The sequence below is a fragment of the Leptonotus elevatus genome, chromosome 5 (genome assembly GCF_054856555.1).
Source record: "Leptonotus elevatus isolate MCC_2025b chromosome 5, RoL_Lele_1.0, whole genome shotgun sequence".
NCBI lineage: Eukaryota > Metazoa > Chordata > Actinopteri > Syngnathiformes > Syngnathidae > Leptonotus > Leptonotus elevatus.
Window position 1 is genome coordinate 14413246 of NC_141243.1, and position 20083 is coordinate 14433328.

The following is a 20083-nucleotide window of genomic DNA, read 5'->3' on the forward strand; positions in this document are numbered from 1 at the left end:
ATCCGTCTCAGGGGGCGGCCATTTTGCCACTTGCTGTCGACTGAAGATGACGTCACAGTTGCTCAGGATTAGGCAACGACCAATCACAGCTCGCCTGTTTTCTGAAGCTGAGCTGTGATTGGGTTGTTACCTGAGATCTGCGCAAATGTGATGTCATCTTCAGTCGACAGCAAGTGGCAAAATGCCCGCCTTTTGATATTGATAAAAACGGCTTAACTCATATTCCATTGACGCAGCAATCACCAAAATACGGTATTTGGACTAGTGGGGCTGCATAGAACATATTGTTGTCAAGAAATTTTTGTTTTGGTTGAATCCCCTTTTAACCTGTTCAGGGTTTTAGGTGAACTGATGACGATCCCAGCTGACTTAAAGGCAGACTCCTCCCTGGACTGCTTGCCAGTCAATCACAGGCCACTTACAGAGACAGACAATCATTCGCACTGACATTCAGACAGCAACTGAACTGAACCCAGACTGTCAGCAACAAAGTCAGGCGAGTATACATTAAAAATCCAAACAACGTTTTTGGTGGAAAAATCATGCAAGACTTCACGATCACGCAAGTCTCGTGAGAGAGGCGTGGTGTAAATCTACACAGGGGCAGGCTAGACTAAGTGTTGGTATTCTCGCATTGCTAGCTGGACAATCAAAAAACATTAAAAAAAAGCTGTGTTTTGATGACTTAATTCACTACTAATCAAAGTGCCGCCTGTCATTCCCTTAAAATGCCATGCCTAAAGGTGTGCTATAGTCCATAACATGGTGAAAAAAACCCACTGATTTTATTCTTAGTCCTAATGGAGACTGCCTTCCACCTCCATTGTTAATCCGTGTGTGCAATGAGAACAACGGGCACCAGTCAAGCAAATGAAGGAGAAAGTCCAATGTCTTCTATGGAATTTCCACAATGATAATGACCAAAATGTTATGTCTTGAGTAGATTAGATTTTGCATAATCCCACCAACATGGAAGCACACATGACAGAGGTCATTAACATTCCTAGGAGTTATTTATATTCAGCCCTCCGGAGTGGAAAGTGTACAGTTAATGTTAATGCACTTAAGGTCCTGATAAGCACCTTCTTCTGCTTGCGTCCAACAATCACATTTCAGCACCGCAGGGTTTTGTTGGCTGTGTAACTATGCGGTCTTGTCACGCGCACGGGAGACCCTCCAAAACCTCGCACTCGTCATCAATCCCCCCCCAGAGTGGCCGCTGCGCATACCTTCTCCGACTTGTCTTATCTCTGACAGTTGTTTGGCATCTCCGGTCTCCGCCAGCCGGACCCCCTCACTGACAACCTGCTGCCCACAGAGGGGAGGAGCCCGCCGGGGCGTGGGGATGAAGAAATTCGGGGAGGGGTGCTGCTTAAGCCGTCTAAACCTGTACACATATTCAGGGGAGATGAACACTAATGTTTGTTTTTTTTGGCTATTTGATGGAAAATACTCGATTCATTAAAACAAAAAAAAGTAGTTGACATTTAATGGCTCGTTACATCTTCCTTTGATTTTTTTTTTCTTGCACGTTGAGGTCAGAGGTTAAGCAGGCGACTCTTCAGAGGTTCTGTTCCTCCTTAACCCTTTGATGCCAGATTGGGTCGAGGAGGGGGGGGGGGACGCGGATATATGAGTTGTCTGGGGGGCTCCGGCTCTTTAGAAATGGATTGATTCTTGTCATGCTTGCTTGTACTGTAACAGAGGTGTGCTATGATCTCCATCTGGCTGCAAGTTGGAAAATAAAGCTTGTGTGTGTGTGTGGGGGGGGGGGGGGGGGTGGTGTACAACTTTGTGGGGGCTAAACTGATTTTCAGGCATAAAGTGACACTTGGGATGTTAAAATATTTTAAACCACTTGGATTTGAAACTCGTTTTTTTTTTTTTTTTTTTTAATGGCACTTCAGTTTATAACAACTTTGTACCAGTATACAATTTGTTATTATGAGTAACACTTTTTGTCAAGTTAAGGTCCACACAAGTATAGAAGTACGTGTGCGTGCATGCGTAATCAATCAGCGAAGGACTTTCTCATACACACTGTTTCAACAGCAGATTGATGGACCTTTGCGATCAAAGAATTTAAGTGGTGCTTATCGTTATCTCTTTCTCCCTCTCGCATTCGCTCATACACGCGCGCACACGCACAAACGCACACGGGTTCCTCCTCCCGCTTTTCGCATAGCCTTTCTTATTCTCTGCAAATTCGCAAATAATAATAATAATTATTATTATTATTTAATAATAATAATTTAATATTTATATCAGAGCTGTCTAACGATTACATTTTTTAATCAGATTAATCGCATTTTATCATTTTTATTAATCACGATTAATCGCTTAATAAAAAAGGCTTTATACCAAAAATAAATTCCCGCCAAATTTGAAGAGCACCGGTTATGTGTTAATTCTTTTGACCTTTAATATTACGAGGATGTCTTCAACATTTTTGGATCCACTGCACACACTCATCCTCCTATCAATGAGATACGCAAAGATTTATTAAATCCTTTAATTTAATGCATGTAATTATCATCCGCTGTCACGCCAAAGGATAATCTATGGTAAAAAATAGTGCGATTAATCTGCGTTAATTCATAAAAAAAAAAAAATTGTAATTAATTAATTAGTTAACACTTTAACTTTGACAGCACTAATTTAAATTAAATTATTTAATGGTAATATAATAATAATAATAATTTAATATTTATATAAAATGATTAAATAATAATAATAATCAAATATAGCACCTTTCAAGGGACCCAAGATTGCTGCTTTCTATATTAATCGCTATTTTAGCCCGTTTCAAAATTCAAAATCACAATCAATTCTTGTTTGTGTTGGTCCCTCATCCCTGGCAAGAAATCAAGATTATTAAATATCAAGGGAAAATTTGGAAAAAATGCAAGACATTTGATGTATCTGGTGTTGGTGGATTTGTAACTGGTTTCAAAGATGTGAATTAAAGAGCACACGCACACACACACACACACACACACACACAAAAAAGGAACCCGATGATGACAAACCGTTGACTTGGAAAGGCGGCCAAATGAACAACTCTGAGCTCTCCTTAAAATAAATAAATAAAAATGTGAAAGAATGCAAGAAAAACAGACATTTGAATAAAACAGATTGTATTTATTAATTGTATTATTTAATAGCTGCCACTGCGAATATTAAGGTTATGTTGTACCAAAAGTTGTTGCTTCAAATACATTGAAACTATATTGTCCACATATGCACGGGAATCTTTATTTAAAAGACACCCACGACTTGTCTTTATTTCATTATGGACAAAATTGTTGGTTTGAATATATAGCGATGCCTTTGCAGGACACTAAGGGACATTTGTGCAATTAATGAAGCCATTTTGTGTAGAATAAGGGACCCGAGATGGAGTGTAATTGCCAAAAGTTCATTATGGTTCATCTTTCTCTGCTGATGTGCTCGTCTGTCTGCGTGAAGTGCCGGCTCGCAAAGCCCGGCTTCATCTGTTATTATACTTGAAATAGAATTGCGGTGATTGTAATCTTTCAGTCTGGCCAGTCAATATCAAAAACAGCATTTAAGCCTGTTGCGTATTATTTGTAATTGTGACGGTTTGAGACGTCTCAACAGCAACTTTTATTTTATTTTAATATATATATATATATATATACATCTGCAATAATAATAAAAGTGTCTCTAAGAGAATAGCATAATGGAAGTATGATGATGTTAAAAGAATAAATGCTGGGCCAATAGAATAAACTGCCGGTTGATTAGAATGGTACGATCCATCCTCGCTTTAATGTAAAAGCCTCACGACCGATCTAATGCTGTTAAGCACAGCACAGCAACAAGACTCCGAGGCAAACTAATTCCGCTCCCAAATGAGAGTTTATGGCTGAAATTGGCTTGAAATCAGCCATGTAGATCTTAATATGAGCATGAGGGCTGTCAAGGACAAGAGAGCAAGAGGCACGTGTGTATGTGTGTGTGACGAAGGGTCAGAGGTTGAGGGTCAAACTAACAGCAGACAGGCCAGTAGAAGGTCAGAGGGCTCAGACTAACCTAATGGAAGTTTATCTGCCTTATTGAGCTGCTTTATCGTCGTCTCCATTGCCGGACTCTCACTTTTTTTCTTTTTTTTTTTTAAATATATATATTCAGCCAGATTGAGGCAAAAGGAATCCCAAATTTATCCTCGCTCGTTCTTATAATGTGGTGAGAGCACCATGGATGACGTGTGTAGGAATAATTGCTTGAGCTCCCGACATACTATGAGTGCCGGTCAAACGCGCATAACAGCGAAGGTGCTCCCTGACCGGCCTGCGGTGGGGGTTGCGGGCCGTCATGGAGCCAATGTCCCATCTGATTACGGCCAGGGGACCGGAGAGGCGCGCTAATCCGCCGTACACACACACACACACACACATACACACTCGGAGACAAAGAAAGACAAGCAGCAAGACAAAGACAAGCCTGCTGAGTCAAGGGAGAGACACCCACCATGTCGGCCCTCGTGCCCAGAAAAGCGCATAATGATATCATAGCAGCAGGATGTTCGCTGTGCTGCTTGCAAGACTCCCGTAAACCCACAACATCTCTGAATACTCAGCCCGCGAGCACTGTTTGTAGTTAGAAATCCACGCAAAAAATTACATTTCTATTCATCTTTAAACTATAGTAAAAAGTTTAAAAAGTGGTTAAAGGAGTTTTAACTCATTCACTGCCATTGACGGCTATAGACGTCAAAAATTCCTTTGAACTATTTCTATTATTTTAAAAAATGTTTTCCCACTTTTGTTAACAAGAGCGTGAATTGTGAGTTAACTAGTCAAGTCATGCGATTAATTACAATTAAAAATTGTAATCGCCTGACGCGCCTAATTTTTAATAATGTGTGTTGGATTTAACACTCTTAGTGTTAAACTAAACACTGGCGATTTTTGTTGTGTACTGTATAATATTGGCGAGCCAGCCAGGACACCTTTTAATGTCACAGGAATATAAACACTCAATGTTAAATTTTTTATTTTGCTTTGGACCAATTTTGAAGGGAAGAATTAGGAAGGAAGAATCTTCCCAATATGTGACTAACTTCCCTTCTATTATCCCTATCATTTAAATGAGACTTTACACCGATCTGATCGGCTTGATCGTGATCGTCCGATAAATGGCATTTTATGCATTAACGGTGATCGCATGTAATGTCATCATTAGCCGGATCGATCAATGAGGTCATACATCGGATCCGCCAAATAGGACATTACAGCAAAAAACAACCTTGTTCTGTACTAGTGTATAGGGGCGCCCGAAAGCTAATCTATTTTTAGCGGGAGCGAATGCAAGAAGTTCTGCCCTTGATTGTCACATGACCAAACTTTAAAAAAAAAAAAGGAGAGCCTTGATTGGTTGTAACCAGAGCCCTGAACAACTGTGATGTCATTTTCAGGCGACAGCAAGCGGCAAAATGGCCGCCTACTGAGATGGATAAAAATGGGTGAATTTTGATGCTAAATTCATATTCCACAAGCATAATATGAATCAGAATGCTGTGTTTAGACTAGTGGGGGCGCATAGAACCTAAAGAAAAATTTTGGGTTGACTTCCTCAAAAAAAATAAAAAAAAAAATTATTTTAAACCATTTCATTAGATATTTACTCATGCGCAAAGCAGAAGAAAATAAATAAATAATAAATAATTTTAGAAAAGCCATAATATAATTAAAAAAAAACCCTGTCTAGTAAAAGGTGGTCTTTTTGGCCTCTTTTCTGGTAGGCTTCCTTTCAGCATGAAGTGCGCCACTGGAACCTTGTTCCTGCTTATGCTCACGCGTGTTTGCAAACGGGCCAGACAAGACCACTGCTGTGAGACAAACACCAAACAAAAACATCAATACACAAACAAATGATTCTTACTCTTCTTACTCAGTGCACATGCGGCCGGATTTCCTTCGCACTCACTCAGCCTGCTGTCAGCCTGCTTTGTTCGCCAGCAGCAGCGACACTGTTTGGGTCCCACTCAGTGCATCTTTGCCATTGTGGCTCATTATTAAAAGATGGTGTCACGGAGGCGCTGGCCTCTCTTTGTGACATACATTTGCATGAACACAGACTTCCTCTCAAGATCGCTTTGCAACACACTGTTGACCGTGAATTATGGATGCCGAAATGTTTATTACCTTTGTGCATGTGCGCGTGCGTTTTATTATTATTATTTTTTTGCTGAGTGGAGAAAAAAGTGTTTTACCAACAATAAGCTTTGAATGGAGTTTTCTTGAGACCATCAAAGTAAGAATCATCAATTGGTCTGGTAATTGCAGTAAAAGTTCATGAAATTGAGGGGCGTGCACAACAGGGGACTTGACACGAGTGTTAAGCCCTTTTCACACTGCACTTGCTTTGTATGAAAGAGTCGTGCAGCAACGCGAAATGATCGGTTGCAAACGTGCCCATATTTGGAAGCGCTGACGCTCCACATTCAAACAACCTAGTACCGTGATTCTTGTAAGCATATCAGCTTTGTGTCCAAACAAAAAGGCAGTTTTTATCAGTATCAGAAGGCAGCCATTTTGCCACTTGCTGTCGAGTAAAAATTACATCACTCAAGTCTCAGGTAACAACCAATCACAGCTCAGTGATTGGTCGAAGCCAGAACCCTGAGCAACTGTGATGTCATCTTTAGTCGACAGCAAGTGGCAAAATGGCCGCCCCCCCCCCCTCTGAGATGGACAAAAACGGCTGGATTTTGCTTCATAACTCTTATTCCACAAATATAATATTAATCAGAATGTTTAGACTAGTGAGGCCACATATAACATATTATTGTCAAGAAATGTTTAAGGTTGACTTCCTCTTTATGTGCATAATATGATTTCGCACATAAATACATGTTTTCAATTGTTAATTTATGTTCTTATGGTCAAAGGTGCATAACTCTTTGAGGTGAGTTTTTCCAAACAAAAACATAACATTTGAATACGTGAACTTCACTTACCTCATTTACTGCCAATGACGGCTATAAACGTCCCCAAAAAATTTTCAACTATTTCTATTAGTTTAAAATTTTTTCCATTTTTGTTTACAAGAATATGAAAACCTAGAATTTATTTAATTGTACATTTAGAACTGATATGAAATTTGTGATTAATCGCGAGTTAACTAGTGAAGTCATGAGATTAATTACGATTAAAAACTTGAATCGCCTGACGCCCCAAATTTTTAATAATATTTTATTTTTATTTTTTTATTCATTCACTGCCGTTGACGGCTATTAACGTCAAAAATAATTTTAACTTTTTATTAGTTATACATTTGTTTCCCACTTTTGTTAACAAGAGCATGAAAAACTATAATTTTTTTATTGTACATTTAGAACAAATATAAAATGTGTGATTAATTGTGCGATTAATTAAAAAAAAAAATTAAATAACCGCCTCTTGCCCCAAAATTTTTAACTATCTTTTTTTTTTTTATGAATTAATGGCAGTGAATGAGTTAATGTGCTAGGTTTGAATGTAGAAGCCAGCCATTTTAACACAAAGTTACATTTGTTATATATAGAATATTGTATGGCCTTTAGTGGCGTAAATCAACATTTTTATAAACACTCTACAAGTTAGAAAAGGTTATTGAGGGGAACCTTAATCTGAACAAAGATGGTGACTTGACAGAAGAACACACAAGATCAGTCTGCTATCTGCCGCTAATAAACTGTTATGCTGGAACAATTTATATTTACAAGTTATGGACAATTTATAACTGTGTTGCTTCATTTGAATAAACATTGGTGTATGCGAAAAAACGTGATTATTTTTTTTTTTTTTACAGCGTGCCTTTACATCCATCAAGGCATGTCTTCGTCTCCCTGCTTGTCCTAATGATAAGTTGCAAAGGGGTTCGATGGTTACATATCAAAGCCGGATTTTGAATTATTAGGACAAATTAATTTAACACAGCTGTGTTGGATCGTAGTCTGCTAGGGAAAGGTTTTTTTTCCTTGCTTCTGTCGCCAAAGTGTTTGATCATAAAGAATTCTGTTGGGTCGCTTTAATGTACTGTACAAGGAGTGTGGGCCAGCTTCCTTGTGAAAAAATCCTTGAAATAACTTGAGGCTTGGTGGATCAAATTAAATTGGCTGTTGCCGTGGTTGCTAACCAGTAACAGTATTCTCTATAAGGAACTGCCGCCATTGTTTGTTTTTTTTTCTCTCATATGTTTTTCAATGGATTTCTGGTAAGTACGACATTTTGAACCAAGAAAAAGAAGCTTTAGATAGAAAGTTAGTGACGAGAAAAAGAGCACTACCCAGGAGACACTTAGAACAAGAAGTTATTTCCATCAATATACTAAACATGTGACTGATTAAAAAAGGACTTTTTGCAGAAAACTGGAGCGAAATTGGAAAAATAGGGTGAATATTGTTCAATGCAGTTGCATCAACTTACTATTTACAGTATTCGGACTTATCTTTTCCTTTCCGGCAGTTAAAAAGCTCTCTTGATGTTAACATGGGTGCGATGTCGCCACCTGCTCAGCCTCACACTTGGCCCCATCACTTCACACGACACGCTTTTATTATAATAGCATTCCATTTACATTAGTATTAATAAAGTACACTCTAGTAAGCTATCTGTTCATTAAATATAGATACAGAGGCTTCTCTGTGTGTTTTTTGTTTTTCCTCTTCATTGCTCTTTGGTCAAGCATGTCTTATTCCTTCCAAGCGCATTCAGTGTGAGTGTACATATTTAAATCATTTCCAACCCCGCAGATGCATTTTCCTGGTTGTTCTGCGTCGCTTCTGTCTGCATCATCATCCGCGCCTCGCCTGGTAATTACGATGCTAAATAACAGCACATAACATTTCCATTATGTGGGCTAATGCCACCTGCATCTGTCACCTTGTCTTGTGTGTTACAACCTTGTCATCTTGGTGCACCGGGCCCTCCCTCAGAGGTGATAACAACACGTCTTGAAGTATATTTCAGGCGTGGATGCCATGCACAAGGTTAGTCTTATTTGGTGATGAAAAATAAGACAGCATCATAATGGACACACCTTATGTACGGAATCTCATTATATCATACAGGTATTAGTGATCGGTGCATGGTTAATTTAAAGTAGACCACAATTAAATTGTTATCCAAAATAGCTTTTAGCCACTTAAAATGGCCTCATACCACAATGTGGGGACATATTCATAATGCAAAATGTCATGGTGTCAGTCTGATGCCAACGTGTTGTGTAACCATGTGCTCTGGCGTGCTTTGGCCAAAGGTGTGATTTGAAGTGTGACTTGTGCTTTAAGTGAAAAAGTCACACGTTTCACATCTGGAACATCTGTCAGTCATTGAGGGTCAACATCATTCAAGTCTCATAAGCAACTTCTGGTTTGGGCATTTTTTCTAAAATGGCATTAATGTTGTGGCAATTATATATATATATATATATATAAATGGTATAACAACATTTTTTACGTTTTGCCATTGAAGAAATGCAATCACGTAAGAGAATGTTTACGGTTTTGCCCTTGGGTGAGGTGAAATGTTACACATGTGGTCCAATCAATGTGGTGTTATTGCATCAAGGTCACATGACTCCGCCTTTGTCACAAATCTTTGACATCTGTGTGGGCTTCTTCGAGTGGTACACGAAGCATCGCTGTATCAAATGTTCAAACTGCACATAAACAAGGCTAAACTTCTTCTTCTTCTTTTTTTACACAGCGCAGTATATTTGTTAAGTGTGGTTCAAGTTGTATTTACCTTTTAATACATTTATATGTAATCTTTTAGAACGGTTTGTAAATTATATATTTTTATTTTTTAATTTAACCTGTGTACAACACTTTACTGCAATTGAATAATGATAAACATTATTTTTTGTAAACATTTAAGCACAATATGAATGTTAAAACTGCATAATGTTAAAGACTTATCATTTAAAAAATATATATATTAGTCTTTTGGTGCGGCACTCTTGTTTATGTGATTAACCAATGCGACTGTCTACAGGTTACCATAGCAACAACCGGAAGTACCTCTCTTTGTCGACTCGATGCTTTGACAAAGCAGGGACGCCAACGCAAAACCAAAGTTTCAGAGTCAACCTTAAAATCGAACACTGCGTGAGTATTCGACATCTATAATGAATCATCTCTGTCTGAGCTTTCCCGGAGGATTATTTCACAGGAAATTGACACGAAGCTACGTGAACGCGGAGAGTCCGAGTGTGAACTATCCATGTTCATTAACAAACCACCTTATTCTGCATTCACGTGTGAGGTGGAGCATGTCGGAGGGCGAACGCTGCGTGGTGACAGCGAGGAGGTGCCGTGACAGGAACGACACTCTTATTGAGTTCATGAAGGATCGCCGGGAACAAGAACATCTCATGGTCATTCTAAAGCAGCGCTTAGAGGTGCGCATTGAAAATTGCAACTGGAGGCAAACGTGGCCATTTGTGAGCAGCGGCATGCGTGGGGTGTTGGGAGTGACCGGCCATCCAAATTAAAGGGGGGGGGGGGGGGGGGGCGTTTTGTAGTCATCCAAATTCGAGTAATTGAAAATACTGAGAATGCTAGCTATAGTGGATGACATCATCAATCATGGTTATTCAGTCATTTTTTGCGAGGAAGTGTTTTTTTCCTTCTTTATTCCGTTTATTTCAAATTTGAAGTTCATGTACAATAAACTCACAATATTGAGCAGACTAAACGTTATAAAACAAACATTTATTGTACACACCACAGACTAGGATTTCAAGTCTTGCAAAATAATGTATAAAATAACAATAGAATTGATACTGCGTCGAATTACACACAAATCCTATTGCACCATTGGGTTTGTACTATCACTATAGTTATATCTTTGTAGCTGACAAAAAAAAAAATCATTTTTACTATTAAAACATCGACAAGATTCACACAGTCACTTCCAATTCCCATATAGTAGTAACTGTGTGCCGTTTGTGTTCTCAAAGAAGTTGGAGAGTTTGCGACGGTGTGAAGATGAGCTACTCAAGGAGACGAGGAAGGCCAAGGAATTAATCTCGAACTTCGATATTTCTCCAACGGTACAGTAGATAACTTCACACATATGTTTTACACAAGATCTCATTATCATGCTCAAAAAAGGAAAGTGACAATGATTCTATGAGTTCATGCCCGACAGGGGCTCTATAAAAGTGTATTTTTAGGGAAGTGGTGGGGCCAAAGTGATTCTTTTTTACATCAAAAATTCAAATGTATCTCCAAATATATATGTTAACTTTGAGTAAACATTGTTTTAATATTTCACAAGACAGCTTTTGACTGTGTTGTAATGAACATTAGTTTCATATCAACTCATTCACTGCCATAAATTCATTTGAACTATTTCTATTAGTCTAACGTTTAGAGTAAGAGAACCTAGAATTTTTTTTATTGTACATTTAGAACAGATATAAAATATGTGACTAATCGTGAGTTAACTAGTGAAGTCATGTGATTAATTACAATAAAAAAATAATAATAATCACCTGACGCCCCTTCATTTATTCTAATCTAATCTTTTATTCTTTAAAAAAAAAATTAGGGTCATCACTCAATTAATATTAGTAATCGTAATTAATCGCATGACTTCACTAGTTAACTCACGATTAACCACAAATTTTATATCTGTTCGAAATGTACAGTAATTTGTTTCTAGGTTTTCATACTCTTGTTAACAAAAAAAAAAATATATTTTTTTTAACTAATAGAAATAGTTTAAATTATTTTTGGACGTCTATAGCAGTCAATGGCAGTGAATGAGTTAATTACTGAGCAGAACTGGAGAAAAATTCTAATTAATTGCCATTGGCCATGAAATAGCTCCGGACAAAAAAACAATACTACTTACCATAATTCTAAAATACATTTAGCCTTTCCTACAGGATATGTAAGCCAGCATAACACTTACTCTATCTGTATTTGTGTGTAAAGATAAAATAGTCTTTATTCATCGTAAGAGAGTCTGCCTTGATGTAAGATACATCTTTAGTTGCTTTCAGTTAGAGAACGGTCCCTTCGAACAGCAAACACGGCAACATTGTTTTGTTCACAATACATGGCAACGTAATACAGGAGAGTCCTCGCGCATTAGCATAATCCGTGAATCGTGGGTTTTGCATCACTGTCCCCTAAAACAGCCCATCTCTATATGAAGGCACAAGATGTCGGTCAGAACAAAAGAAAAGCCGAGAACGAGCGAAAAGAGGCGCGCAAAAAAGCGGCCGAGGTGAAGATGCTGAAGGAAGAATACGCTCAACTGCAGCACAGAAAACGACAGCTCCTTCATCACATACACAGAGACGCCGTGTATCACGACTTCATGCAACAGGTGTTAAATCTAACACGGGTAAGGTCATGAGGTAACATTAGTGCAAATACATATTTGCATATGAAGAGAACGTGGCCTGTTTCACACCACCACCTGCGCTGTTAACTTTGCCCCGTGTCATGTTTGTTAACAGTTTGAAGATGAAGCATCCCTGGCAGGTCATCTTGAGAATCTCCTCCGCATCAGGGAGCAGCTCTGTGAGAAGCAGAGGTTAGCCGAGGAGCAGGTGGACCTGCGGAGGAAAGCCCTGTTGACCTTTAACGGCCAGCATCACTTGATGCTTCTGCGCTGCAGTAAGCAGCTGTCGCAGCTGCACCACAACCTGGACGGGGCACAACATGAAGCGGAATGCTGGGTATTGAAGCTAATCCTGACGAGGAAGAACTCTGATGTGATGGTTTTGTGTGGTTTACTGCTGTTCTCGTCATACAAGGAGACAAAGTGGAAACACATTCAGGGCACTGCGGCGAAGGAAACGCTCTTGTTGGGACGGATCAAGATGGCAGCACTCAACCTCTACGAGTTAACGGGCGGCGATGTGGACGGAGAGAAAGGCGTCCCTCTGAGTGACACCGACACACAACTGGACAAGGTTTGTACCCCGATAGCTGCAGAATCTGACGTGGAAGATGAGTTGAACGCAACACACGTTTTTTTTTTTGGTGTCTTTTGTATAGATCAAGATGTTCATACGGGACCACAAGGACATTGTAAGACGACATCAAAGTGGCTCACATAGAAATGCTGAAGAAAAGGCCACTGTTACGGAACATTAATGAAGATTTTCAAATGTACATGGTGACCTGCTGGAGTCAAATAAAGTTGTTTTTAAACATTTTTTTTTATTTTTTATATAAGACAAGTTGCATATAATGAGTGGTAATTATTGCAATAATGATAATAACATCAATATATTTCCATAGATTAACTCATTCACTGCCATTGATGGCTATAAACGTCAAAAATTCATTTGAACTATTTCTATCAGTTTGAATTTTTTTCCACTTTTGTTAACAATTGTATGAAACCTATAAAGAAAATGATTGTATATTTAGAACAGATACAAAAAAAAAATATTAATCGCAAGTTAACTAGTGAAGTCATGCGATTGATTACGATTAAAAACTTTAATCGCCTGACGCCCCGAATTTTTAATAATCTTTCACTGCCATTGACGGCTATAAACGTCAAAAATTCATTTGAACTATTCCTATTAGTTTAACATTATTTTCCCACTTTTGTTAACAAGAGTATGAAAACCTATCATTTGTTTATTGTACGTTTAGAAGAGATGTAAAATTTGTGATTAATCGTGAGTTAATTAGTAAAGTCATGCGATTAATTACAATTACAATTTTAATTGCCTCTTGCCTTTAATTTTTAATAATCTTTTTTTTTTATTATTAATTTATGGCAGTAAATGAGTTAATACAAATATGACCGCTCACATTCAAATAAATATCTCAAAGCAACCTTTGATAGAACTGCAGTCTTTTTCTCATAAATCAGATTATATACTGTAATTTTACTTGGTTTAGAGAGACTTTCCCGGAGACTTTAGCTTCATAAAATAATCTTCTCCTTGTCTCACAATCACATAATCTGTTAGCCGCAGATTATTCAATTCTGACGGAATCTCCCACAGTCCTCAGTGAAGAGATATAAGCAGCAAAAGAAACATGAATAATTTAGAAACATCAAACGATTCAGCTATGACAGAGGAGAAATTACTTTTATGAATCACTTATCATATAGTCAAGAGTATCTTAATTTCTGCTTTCTGCTGAAAATGTACTGTGTCCTCCATCCATAATTTCAATTTCATCACATTAGTTTGGGGGACATTTTGTTATATTATTGCCTTGTATACGCAATTTGCATATACTGTTAACTAAACAATGGTCAAACCATGACTTTCAATGACTACTAAAAACGGATTAAGTGTTAAAAACGTGTGTAAGAATACCATCACTTAGGAGGGATACATTGTTTGACAGGAACGAGGTTAACTCAGAAACGGAAATGTATTCATTCATGTTGAATGAGTCCCTGTCACTGTGTGACGATTAACTCTCCCTCGAGCAAGGCCTGATCATTTCAGACAAATACAAATCACTGCAGTGACAGACAGACATTTAGAAATGTCAAATTTCTTTACATCATATTTTAAAGGATTTTCGGCCTCTTTTACGCTTCCTCAACATCAAGTACTGTACTGTATCTGGAGCGGAGAATTACATGTTGGATGTCACTATTGAGTATTCCTATACTGCCATCTAGTGATCAAACAAGAAAACAGCAACTGGTGGACCATTCGCGTTCCAGCATGACTATTTATGACTTGTGTACAAGTCCAATAAAAGCAAGCTCGGATAAGTTTGATGTGGAACTTGAGAACCAAGACCCCTTAAAATACTTTTGTCCATGTCATCTGTGTAACAGTGTAAGTCTATCATGAAATATGTTACAAGGAACCCATCACTTGGTAGCTATAACTTATCAATATGAATAGTTTTTACCCCATGTCGGATCAAAATCTTGACTCAATCCTCAGGTTAATAACCCAGCATTGGACCCAGCAATGGGTTAATTTTCTCACCCAATTTGGGTTACTTTGATTGATTAAAAACATGACAACATAGGTGACGACTCTCTCCCAACAGTCCTCGCTTGACAAGAGTCTCTAAACACTAGTAAGAGGCCGACAAATATTCAAAATGTTCACATTCAGATTGCGTATCGTAGCAACTTTTAAATCGAGTCTATTTCTTCTTCTTGCCTTTGCCTTTACCTTTGCCCTTGCCCTTCTTTTTCCCCTTCTTAGGAGGCGTCATGGGGTTTGCGGCCAACATCTTGCGAGTACAATAGCCCCTCCACCATGACTGACAATATAGCGCAACCTTAAGCTTCAACTCAGAAACTCTTTTCTCGTCTGCCAGACGACGCTTCTCCATGATGCGGTTGTACTCCTGCTCCAGGCCAGCGTAAGGCTTCTCCAATCTTTGACGCTCGCCTCCCTCCCTCTCAAGATCCATCTGGCATAACTCCAGATCAGTCTGAGAGAAGAAGGCAGAGTTAGTGAAGCGGATTCGATCAAGTTGTGGATTGTTTTCGTCAAGTTCACATCCGTTTCCTCCCTAGCAGCCATACAACTGAGGTGTTTTTTTTCTTAAGTCAAAAGTTGTTTATTTTACTTCATTTGACTATGCTGATGTCATTGGCCAATTTATATAACCAATATGGCAATAAATTGACCCCAACCCCAAAAATCAATGGGGTTAGATATTTGATGATAGGATTATTCTTTTGTCAATGTATTGCCATGCTGTTTACATAAATAGCCCAGAGACATCATGATTACGACCAAAATGCTAGCTATGTTGGCAGTGAACTGTATGCAGATAGGGCACAAATCTTCCCCCCAAAAAATGTCAAGCTCTTAATTGCCACCACCAGTTAGATTTTACATAAAACAAAGAAAATGTCACATTATAAACAAAACCATATTAACTTTGTCTTCCGAAGTCCGTTAGCTTAATGCTAACACACAATGCAAAACATCACAGACAGGATAGCAAAACTAGCATGGATGTAATTAAACCTTCAATCAATTAAACAAAAGCAGTAGCAATACAGATTGAGCATACAACAATTTTCATATGTATTTTATTTATCACGTGAATAATAATAACCACTATGTAATATTATTGCAACTTATTTGCAATGGTTTTCTTACGTTTTTCACCATCAAATCTACATGCAATATGTATTATACCGCCATCTCGTGGCCAAAGTGCGCACACGTGATTGAGCAGCACAATGGCCATTATTAACTCTTTGACTGCCATAAACGTTATAAAACGTTTAGCATAAACCTAGGGAAGGGCGCCGAGGACGTTAAAAGACGTCCCCTATGTTTTTTTTTTTTTTTTTCAAAAACGGGTGCAGGAAAGCCTTGGGCAGCTGTGCTGAAAGAATCAGGCTGATCTGATTAGTCAAAGACTCGTTTTGGCCCCTAGAGGGCAGCGATGACTCTCTTTGCACAAGGTTGGATGGGCCGCCCACCGTGGGCGTCAGTAGAAGACGTGAGGCGGAGCTAGAGTGTTGAGGAGACAATGGCTGATCCAAGCCACAATGGCTTGACCAAGCAACCGGTTACAAGCAGCTCAGCTTGAGCATTTTTTTCAAAGACGGAAAGCATCAATCAATACTAAAAAGCGCATTGATGTCAACGATGATGATGACAACGAGCTCTACGCCAAAGTTGGAAGCTTTGGCCTGTTACTATCACGTAGTAAGCCTCACCGGCTACGCGCGGCTAGCGCGGCTAGCGCTGCTAAGGCCGGAAAACGCGCACAATAGCCGGCCGGGTACTTCTGCACAAGCGGACATTCGATCGGGCGATGGAGAGTTGGCATCGACCAATGCAGATTGATGTCAACGATGATGATGACAACGAGCTCTACGCCAAAGTTGGAAGCCTGGACGTGTTTACGATCACGTTGTAAGCCTCACCGGCTACGCGCGGCTAGCGCGGCTAGCGCTGCTAAGGCCGGAAAACGCGCACAATAGCCGGCCGGGTACTTCTGCACAAGCGGACATTCGATCGGGCGATGGAGAGTTGGCATCGACCAATGCAGATTGATGATGATGACTGCGAGTTTGACGCCAAAGTTGGAAGCCTGGACGTGTTTACGATCACGTTGTAAGCCTCACCGGCTACGCGCGGCTAGCGCTGCTAAGGCCGGAAAACGCGGAGCTGCACAAGCGGACATTCGATCGGACAATGAAGAGTACCCCGAGTCCAATGCATATTCATCGGAGGAGCGGGTACAGTCTGATCACGGAGAAGACACTGTTTCTGGACTACGATGCCACCATGAATGGAGTGGATAAAATGGATCATGCAAATGCTGTTGCGTCTTCTTGCACGCAGGAGAGTGTTACACAAAGAAAAACTGTCGTTGAAACATCCACATATTTGTAAATAGCACCACAGTTGCACACATTTGTAAATAGTTTGCCAAATTGTTGTCAAATTGTTACACTGTTGAATGTAAATAAACGTATTTTGCTATCAAAAAACACTTTTTCATTCTTGGTGGTAGTGTTTTATAGAAGTAAAGCACTATTTAGGTGTTTGTGGCATCATTCATGGACAAAAAGAAGTGTCAAATTCACTAGAATGCATGAAATAATATCGTTTCACTAAAAGCTTGATTTCTCCGTATTTGAGTTCAAAACAAGCGAAATCGGATGAAACTAACCATTTTCTATTGTTGATTACTAAAGAACGGAATAAGGTAGAAACAAACTCTTTTTTTCTGATGAAAGATGAAAGTCCAATCTTTCATTTGGTAGTACGTGTGTTTCCATAGTCCAAACAGAACATTTTCTGTGGACCTTGAAAATCAGTCAAAATGCTTAAATCGGCTGGCACTGGCGGCATCCCTTTTCTGAAAACGTCTGGCAGTCAAAGAGTTAATGCGAACTCTAATTTGATTAATTCTATTTAATTATCTTTTTACATTGTTTTTTTTATTACAATTAATTCCAATGGGAAAAGGTGACTTGAGAGACGAGAGTTTTGCATTACGATTGCAGAACGATATTCAAACTTGTAAGGCAAAACACCAATTTTTTAGGGCAATAATTCTAGTCAAGTATATAGTCATTGAATACAGTTCGGTAACATGAAACAAAAAATAATAATACTTTCAAAAGTTTGTACCTGGTGCTCTTGTATTTCATCATCAAACTTCCCGAGCAAGTATTCAATTTCCATCTCCACATTTTCATTTATCTGCCAAAGAAAGAAAAACATGGGGCTTATGTCATCCCTGCCACATAAATGATGTCATAAAACCATCTTTAAAAAGTAAATGCACCTCCTGGAGTGTTTTCTCCCCTTCTCGGAATTTAAGTGTCGAAGTGTGGATTCGAATGTTGAGTCGGTCTATTTCCTGCTGGACGCTGGCTTGCTTCACCTGAGAAGTCTTAATGAGGGCCTGGCACTGCTCGTCAGCGAGAAGCTCCCAGTCGACCACTTCGATCTGGTTCTCCTTAAGACGACGCTCCAAAGTTTCGATGTCATCTTTCTTCTCGGAAATCTAAGAATCCAGTCCAAAAATTGGGAGAGGTCAGACATGTAGTGTTCTGAGTCACATTATATTTTTATTGCTACTTCTAATGAGGGATGATACACCCCTTTAATAATAGCATTTTTTTTAAATGTGAAAACATGCATTAAAATGTGACATCATTTTAAAAAAAATATGAATGTACTTGCTAAAACTAATCTGGTGAAAACGGATGTGTTTATAGAACTGCTCACCTCAATGTCTTTTTGTATGATAGCTGCAGCAGTTTCTTCTAGTTTGACAATAAGTTCCGTGTCAGGTGACACGGTCTCAAGGGCTAACAGTATTTCCTCTTGTGGACTGGTCTGCAATCTCTCCATCATATGCACATGAAATTTCTTCAGCCCTACGATGAGCGTGTGCTCAGTCTCCCCAATTTCAATGCCAACCTCTGGTTTCAAGCCCAAAATGACATCAGGGTGGGCCCGCAAAAACCTGAGCAAATCCCTAACAGAGTGCTTGTAGTCTCTCTCTAGCTGAGCCTTCCTTTTCCGTCTAGCACTTTCTTCTCCCGCCGGTCCATCTTTTATCTCCTTGAAATCATTTGATGTTTCCAGCTTTTCGGTTGACATCTGATGCACCTCAAGAATCCTAGTGAACTCCTCTTGTACGTCAGCACACGAGCACACTAATTGGCCGACGGCAAGCAGAGATGCTACTATCTCTATTTGAGCGATGCAGCTCTCCAGTATGTTTGAGATGGTCTGTGCCTCAGGAGAGAGGAGCCTCTGCTGTGGCACCTCATTGACAAGAGCAGCCTCCCAATCGTCATCTGGCTGCAAACTAGGGGATACCTCATTGACAAGAGCAGCCTCCCAATCGTCACCTGGCTGCAGACTAGGGGATAAGAGCTGAGTGGTGTCTCCCTCTATCAGCTGAACTTCAGACATGTTGTCAAACTTGTCACTGATGGTGAGAAAACAATGAGATGCGAGACTAACAGTTACATATTGTTGTTGGCTGCTGCTTTACAACGTCAATATTGCAACAACGCCCCTAGCGTCAGAGCCTTCTTACGCTGGATGATGACGCCACGTAACCAACATTTCTCCAAGGCGTTTTTGCTACATTCAGAAACAAGTTTTTGCTACATTGAAAGAAAAATTGCTACATTTATTCAACGATCCTCAATTTATTTTCTTCCATTCATACTTTCAAGTTCACGACTTTTTATTCTGACCACGTTTACCTTTGTCACTAGTGTAAACCATTCCATTTTGTCAGCTGTTTTCTCTAGTCCTGTGTTTTCAAAACATTGTCATTCGTTGGTAAAACCAACACATCCATAAAAACATTTACTGAACAAAAAGATAGCACATGTATATTAATTATTACAGCTACAGTCGGAAACGTACTTACTTTGACCTGCCGCTCGCCAAACATGTTTACTGTTGCTAGGATACCATCAACAACGGTGACCGTATGAAATTATCGGAGTAAAACAATTAAATGTGTATGTAATCAACAATTATTAAAATGTTCTTATTCCTCAATCATAGAATATATTAATAGGCCCATAAAATACGTCCTTCGTGTTTCACTGATTGGTTGCTGACTTTTATTTTGAAAACAATAGGCTACCGCCTGCCGTGA

General features: G+C 39.1%; 2 protein-coding genes across 2 annotated transcripts; one reads left to right on the plus strand and one right to left on the minus strand.

Moving 5' to 3' along the window:
* The first annotated feature begins 10026 nt into the window (after positions 1–10026).
* On the plus strand, positions 10027–13185 carry cfap73 (cilia and flagella associated protein 73). Its single transcript, XM_086075766.1, has 7 exons — positions 10027–10117; positions 10275–10410; positions 10972–11064; positions 12177–12368; positions 12484–12705; positions 12784–12942; positions 13028–13185. Exons 2-7 carry the CDS (start codon positions 10282–10284, stop codon positions 13124–13126), a joined length of 894 nt encoding a protein of 297 aa, XP_085931892.1. The 5' UTR covers positions 10027–10117; positions 10275–10281; the 3' UTR covers positions 13127–13185.
* Positions 12546–20070, minus strand: drc10 (dynein regulatory complex subunit 10). Its single transcript, XM_086075765.1, has 5 exons — positions 19850–20070; positions 18685–19396; positions 18239–18460; positions 18082–18153; positions 12546–15406 (listed from the first exon to the last, which is right to left on the minus strand). The coding sequence occupies exons 2-5, from the start codon at positions 19378–19380 to the stop codon at positions 15113–15115; spliced, it is 1284 nt and encodes a 427-aa protein (XP_085931891.1). The 5' UTR covers positions 19381–19396; positions 19850–20070; the 3' UTR covers positions 12546–15112.
* Positions 20071–20083: the final 13 nt, after the last annotated feature.

What these genes read in the sequence shown, in the direction of transcription:
- cfap73 (XM_086075766.1), top strand. Translation starts at nt 10,282, where the DNA reads ATGTCGGAGGGCGAACGCTGCGTGGTGACAGCGAGGAGGTGCCGTGAC. An exon ending in ACTTCGATATTTCTCCAACG is followed by an intron (nt 11,065 to 12,176) that starts GTACAGTAGATA and finishes CTCTATATGAAG; the next exon opens with GCACAAGATGTCGGTCAGAA. An exon ending in AGGTGTTAAATCTAACACGG is followed by an intron (nt 12,369 to 12,483) that starts GTAAGGTCATGA and finishes GTTTGTTAACAG; the next exon opens with TTTGAAGATGAAGCATCCCT.
- drc10 (XM_086075765.1), bottom strand. Translation starts at nt 19,380, where the DNA reads ATGTCTGAAGTTCAGCTGATAGAGGGAGACACCACTCAGCTCTTATCC. An exon ending in GGGAGAAAACACTCCAGGAG is followed by an intron (nt 18,154 to 18,238) that starts GTGCATTTACTT and finishes TTTCTTTGGCAG; the next exon opens with ATAAATGAAAATGTGGAGAT. An exon ending in ATGAAATACAAGAGCACCAG is followed by an intron (nt 15,407 to 18,081) that starts GTACAAACTTTT and finishes TTCTTCTCTCAG; the next exon opens with ACTGATCTGGAGTTATGCCA.